We start from the raw sequence: 5845 nt of genomic DNA on the forward strand, positions 1-5845 counted from the left end.
CAAAATATCTTTGGAGCAATATCTTTAAGTCTCATGCCGTCGAGCCAAGATGATTCCCAGAACTTTGCCTTACATTCATCTCCAATACTAACCCTGGTGGCTCCCGCAAAAGGTCTCTATTATCGTCATTGCACAGAGTTCCCATCCCAGCTGAAGTATTGGGGGGGGGGGGGGGTCAGCCCATTCATACCAAAGCCAACGCAGCCGAAGGGCAGTGGCAAACTTCTCAAGGTTGAGGATGCGCAAACCACCAAAGATCTTCGGCTTGCAGACGAGTTCCCAGTTGACCTTGCATTTTCCATTGGTCACCTTATCACAACCCGCCCAAAGATAGGAGTGTTCCCTCCCGCTTGACAAATTATGTAATGAACGACAGTATGATATTTTCTTAATTAATATAAGGGGTGGTTTTTCAAAGAAAAGGAAAAGGGCTCGGTGTAGCCTAAGGTCCAAAATTCATATTCGGGTATCTTAGATAAGTATTTACGGTGTGAAATTAGAGGGTATCTACAAAGTTGACATATAGATGTTTCTTAAATAAATCTTGTTGCATTGTGGAGCATGACCTACTCTTATGTTAGGAGAAGCAACGAGAAAAGCATCTTGATTAGTGGAGTGGATCAAAGAGAAGGCCGCCTAGAGAATCCCCTTCTTTTGACGAGATGAGTGCTTGACTACTGGTTCAAGTCAAAGATAAAGACACCTCAAAGCTCCCTTTCTCTCGGCATTGTTCTAGCCTTTTGAGATCCCTCAAACTCACTCGAAACTTCGAGTTTGTATGGCTCTATGGGATGTCTCTTCCCCTAATAATATTCCAAGTGAGAAAATGGTTATATAAACACGAGCACAAGGCATCAAGCCAGCTACCACGGAGCGCATCAGGTTCACGATCCCCAACCTCCTACGTGTCGTTGTATACCCTCATTATTTCCCTCGATTCCCCTCCAACCGGGGTCCAAAATTCAAAATCGCTATGCTAAATCATGTTGTGATGCCGCCCTCATAGAAAACTTGTGTTACGCATGAAACAGCTTTTGATCCCTTTAGGGCGCAGCAGATTTCTTGCTGGTGTGCGTTCTTTATTCAGATTGGATTGTGTTGTAGTATTTTTCAGACTTCGTCGTGATTAGGAGTGTCTTTAAACAGCACAATGTATATGACATGCTCTTGCTAAAGGAATATAGCTAGAGGTTTCTTGCAACTATGTTTTCTAAACTAGATATGTTTACATATAAATGAAGTATGAACTTTTGGTTATTAGGTAGTAATACGAGGGATGTTGATGTGACATGAGCATTTGACTGGAAGCATGAACAAACTGTGTGTACACCAAAAATGTAGTGCCCATAGGTGCGGCTTGGGCTAGGTCAGAGCATGACCAGGCATGGATGCATTAACAAATCAGGCCTATGTTCAAACAATATGATTGTGATCCGCAAGAAAAATATGGGCATTAAGCTAGTACTCCCTCCGTCCGGAAATAGTTGTCGTAGAAATGGATACAAATGGATGTATCTAGAACTAAAATACATCTAGATACATCCATTCCTCGGACAAGTATTTCTGGACAGAGGGAGTAGCTATTAGCAGTGAAGTACTCCCTCTAATTTCTGACATATTTTGCACAAACCATGTTGATGGTAAGGGCAGGTCAAAGTGTCCATCGAGTTTCAACTATTGATCATAAGCCCAGACCGATATGTCCTTTTGCAAGCTCCAGAGGCATTGAAAGATTGCAAATTTCATGCATTTAATTCAAACAAGTAAAAAAACATTTCTTAATAATTCCGGCCATGCCAAAATAATCTCCATTATTGACCATGGCCCTTGGATCATTTTATAAGCTGACCAACACAAGATATGCCATTGCTATGCACAGCACAGAACTCATGGAAGGCGTTATAGCCAGGAACCAACCACAAGTCCAAATTCCTTTACTCTCATGTTCCAAGAGATAATTGTCAACATCATGAAGTTTTGCTAGATCAATCTTTAATTACTAACAATGCACTAGGGAAATCTCACAGAGATCTCCTTGTTGTTACTAATAACAAGATTTCCTCAAGTCACAACCTAACAAGCTCGATGAGGAAATAACACAAAGAGAAAAGGCAGATGGTTTTAACAATATATATATCATGTACAACGGCACTTCATCAGATCAATCATCAGCATATGACCAGATCAGCAAGACAGGGATTTTCCAAAAGTTGCAGGTCCCGTCACCTCTGAACAAGCTTGGCCTGCGTAGGAGAAAAATGAGAGCAATGAGTTAGCATGCCGAGCTGTCAATTATCAGCAGAGCAAGTTCTAGCATAAAAACAAGATTCTCACCATAAGTTAAGAAAGCTCCTCAGGGCAGCTCAGAAGAATCCATGATACTATCTTACTTGTCAGAAAGTTTTGACTTCAAGATGTGCTGCTGCCAAAGTAGTCCCGGATAGTTTTCCTTTTCAGCGAAGGCGGTGGGTTCAGGACTGAAGAGGGACTGCTCATTTGAGCTCCTGGGCTGTTCCTAGTATCCAAGGCCTCCTCCCGAAATACCGAAAAGGCTCGCTTTTTCGCAGACTCAGGCGTGCCAAACTCCAGTACTCTGGGCCGGAGGGGTGAGTGTGAACCGGTTGGCAATTCACTGCCAGCACTGGTGCAGGCTGCTACATCTCTTGAACTAGTCGCTCGCTCATGGCTAGCCGATCTTGGGCAGTCCATGTTTGGAGCAGTTACCCTCTTACGGATGACTGTTGGGGAACTAATGTTGGTGCAGTCTATTTTCTTGGTGTTCCATACACGAACCTGATGTACAGAACAAAGTGTCAGCAGCAGTTTAAAGTTTCTAACTGAATTCTAGATGCCAACAGATATTATGGATGCTCCTAATCATAGTGAGACGAGTCATGAGTGAGTCCATATTGTAGTTTTTGACAAGGCAACATTAAGATGAAACTTGTAAACTTTTAACAAGACTCACCGTGGAATCATCAGATGATGATACTATCTTTCCAACCTCCAAAGAGCACCTGAAATTGCGAAATTGGCATTGCAACATGAGCACTATGGTAACAGTAAGACAATAAGAAGTAACCATTCTGGATAGATCATACCAGTCAACTGAAGTGACTTCACCCTCATGGCCTTTCAGAACTATAGGCCCATTTTCAGGCTGATCCACCTACAAAAGTGAAAAAGGAATTAGCAATTTAACATGAATACAGTGTATGAAATGTAAAAGAAAAGGTAATAGGAATGCAGCAAATACCTGCCACAAGTAAACATTGCCATTGCTCGAACCGCCTAAAATATGAGTCCCATCAGGACTAATAGCAGACTGCATTCAAGCACCAAAGCAGGTGTTAAATAACACACATGAAAGAAACTAAGAATATGCAGCTGGAAGAGAAGGCTAAACCAGTTGGCCACTCACCTTGACAAAGAAAGACTCAATTTTGCTGCCAGTGTAAGTCTTTATTGGACCCTTGTCCATGTGGAGAGTACTATACAGATAGATCCTGAAAGTGGAAAGCTTATGAAGTCAGAAGCAATTCCCTCCAGTGACATCAGTTTTTTGCAGTTCTGTGTAGTGGTCAAATATTATTCTCACCTGTGATCCATGCATGACGCAGCAATATACGCACCATATGAGTCTTGAGACAAGCAAGAGATCCCATGTGTCACCCCCTCTTTCTGAATGAAAGGATTCCCTGTTAGCCTTGAAGTTGAAACTGAACTTACAAATGCATTCTGTTGCAATTGCAGAGCTGCTTGCTTACCGAAGGTTGTGCTGTTGATTGAGAGGTTTTGTTGGAGATGGGCGCTTTAAGGTTCCGTGTATCCCAAAATTTCACAACACTGGCATACATTTATTGTAAGTACAAGATGCATACATTTTAAGAGTTAAATAAAATCAAACTACAAAGGAGGTGCATTGTGTTTAAAATGGTGCATTTATAATTGAAACATACCACTGGCATGCATGATCAGCCATATAAAACTATATGAACTTTGGTAGTAAATGCAGAATAAATTGGATGAGCTAATGCCTTACTTGTCTGCAGCACCAGAAGTAGCAATGGAGATATCATCTTTCAGATAAAGGACTGATGTGATGCTCGTCGAAGCTCCCTAAAGATGACCAATATCAGCAAATGAACCCAAGGGAGTGTAAATTCACCAGCAAGAGGATCCTGACTAGATTCAATACCTTTGCTCGAGACCTTGTCCGATTCCTTCGCGTGGGACTGTGCGCTTCTTTGACAACAGCAGAAGACCTAACATGTAAAAACAGCTGAATTCAGTGAAAGATGCTATATTGCTACGGATATTTGATGATTGTGGTTAAAAGGAGCATTTAGATTGCAGTAGCCATTAGATAACATACATGAGGCATGCTTCACCATGGCCATTTGGGGTTTTGGGGTCACATCTTAGATCCCAGAGTGCAAAAGAACCATCCCTTGAACCAGAAACAATAAGATCTGCATATAGACAATAACATACTTGAATTCAAGTTCACAAACCTATGCAGACATGTCCCAAGCTAAGTTTACCAAGTTCAAGATATGCAACTGACCAGGATTTGAAGAATGGCATGACAGTGACTTCACACTTCCAGTGTGCCCTGACAGCACACCAAGGCATTTCTTATTCTCCACGCTCCATATCTTTACCTGATACAGTACACGCAATTACAGTGAGATTATGCACACAAAAAATCAGACAAATGATAGTTGGTGTTGTGAGAAATTAAATGAATTGATTGATCATGTTGTACTCACGGTTTGGTCGCCTGATGCAGTCAGTAATTGGGATCCCTCCTATATAAATGACATGATTCAGCGGTTAACTTTGCCAGAGACACACAAAAATGCACTGCTGAGAAACAGAGAAAGCAGCTGTTGCATATTGCAGGTAAATGTGGCTACCTTGATCCAGCACACGTCAAAGATGGCATTGTTGTGAGCAACCCAATCGGACAGCCTCGTTTCAGCTACAAAGGAGCAAGATTTCAGATTGGGACCAATTTTAGCAGAAAATACCAGCCAGGCAGCTGGCACGCTGCTACTACGTAGATCACAAGGGGGGACCGAAGCTAACCTGACTTCTCTATGGACGAGGATCTGGAGGGGAGGCGGCGGCGGGTGTCGTAGATGGCAACATACCCGTCCTCGTCGGCGACCGCCAGAAGGCGAGAGATCTGCGGGACCTGGAGGGAGGAAGGAGGGGACGGATCAGCGCGCCGTCGCCGCCGGCCTCGTCGAATCTAACTAAAACGAGGGAAGAAGACGGACCTTGCAGAAGGAGACGGCGAAAGGGATGGCGGCGTCGCCGGAGTGCTCGACGGAGATGACGCCGCAGCCGCGGTCGCCGGGGTCGGAGGAGAGGTCGGAGAGGTAGGGCAGCCGCGCCGCGGAGGCGCGGGCGGAGCCCCTGCCGCCGCTGAGCTCCCGCGCCCGGAGCCCGCCGAAGAAGGACGGCGGCCGCATCGCCATCGGGGAGACGGGGGGCGGAGGGAGCGAGGAGAGGAGACTTCGGGCGCGAATTGGGGTGGTGGGAAGGAGGATTGGCGGGTGGGCGAGCGGACGAGGTTTATGGGAGGAGTTTTGCTCCGCGCGGGGGGAGGGGGGAAGGGGAGGGGGCGCCGGCGGGAAGAGCTTTTTCGTAGTGGCGCCGCGGGAAAAAGACGAGGCCGCGAAAGATGGCGGCGGTGGTGAAATCCTCTCGGCTTACTTGGCGCGTGGGGTTTCCGTGTCTTTGACAGGTGGGACCGGGCGAATGTGTGAACATGTGGCTAGTCAAGGTGGGCCGAGGCTGGGCTGGGCTTGGAGTCTCGGGCCAGCTACAAAGAGGT

The 5845-nt window shown here is 45.3% G+C and overlaps 1 protein-coding gene across 2 annotated transcripts; it reads right to left on the reverse strand.

Moving 5' to 3' along the window:
* Positions 1 to 1921: 1921 nt before the first annotated feature.
* On the reverse strand, positions 1922 to 5607 carry LOC123099427 (denticleless protein homolog). Of its 2 annotated transcripts, none has more exons than XM_044521588.1 (16): positions 5286 to 5607; positions 5092 to 5200; positions 4920 to 4984; positions 4773 to 4811; positions 4568 to 4664; positions 4376 to 4472; positions 4199 to 4265; positions 4043 to 4119; positions 3768 to 3846; positions 3599 to 3678; positions 3422 to 3506; positions 3257 to 3325; positions 3102 to 3169; positions 2969 to 3017; positions 2335 to 2793; positions 1922 to 2243 (listed from the first exon to the last, which is right to left on the reverse strand). In XM_044521588.1, the coding sequence occupies exons 1-15, from the start codon at positions 5484 to 5486 to the stop codon at positions 2410 to 2412; spliced, it is 1566 nt and encodes a 521-aa protein (XP_044377523.1). In that variant the 5' UTR covers positions 5487 to 5607; the 3' UTR covers positions 1922 to 2243; positions 2335 to 2409. The 2 variants fall into 2 exon arrangements, with proteins under 2 accessions (XP_044377523.1, XP_044377522.1); XM_044521587.1 differs by having other exon boundaries at positions 3599 to 3681; positions 5286 to 5606.
* Between the last annotated feature and the right edge of the window lie 238 nt (positions 5608 to 5845).

Source organism: Triticum aestivum, chromosome 4D (assembly GCF_018294505.1).
Source record: "Triticum aestivum cultivar Chinese Spring chromosome 4D, IWGSC CS RefSeq v2.1, whole genome shotgun sequence".
NCBI classification, from domain to species: Eukaryota; Viridiplantae; Streptophyta; class Magnoliopsida; order Poales; family Poaceae; genus Triticum; species Triticum aestivum.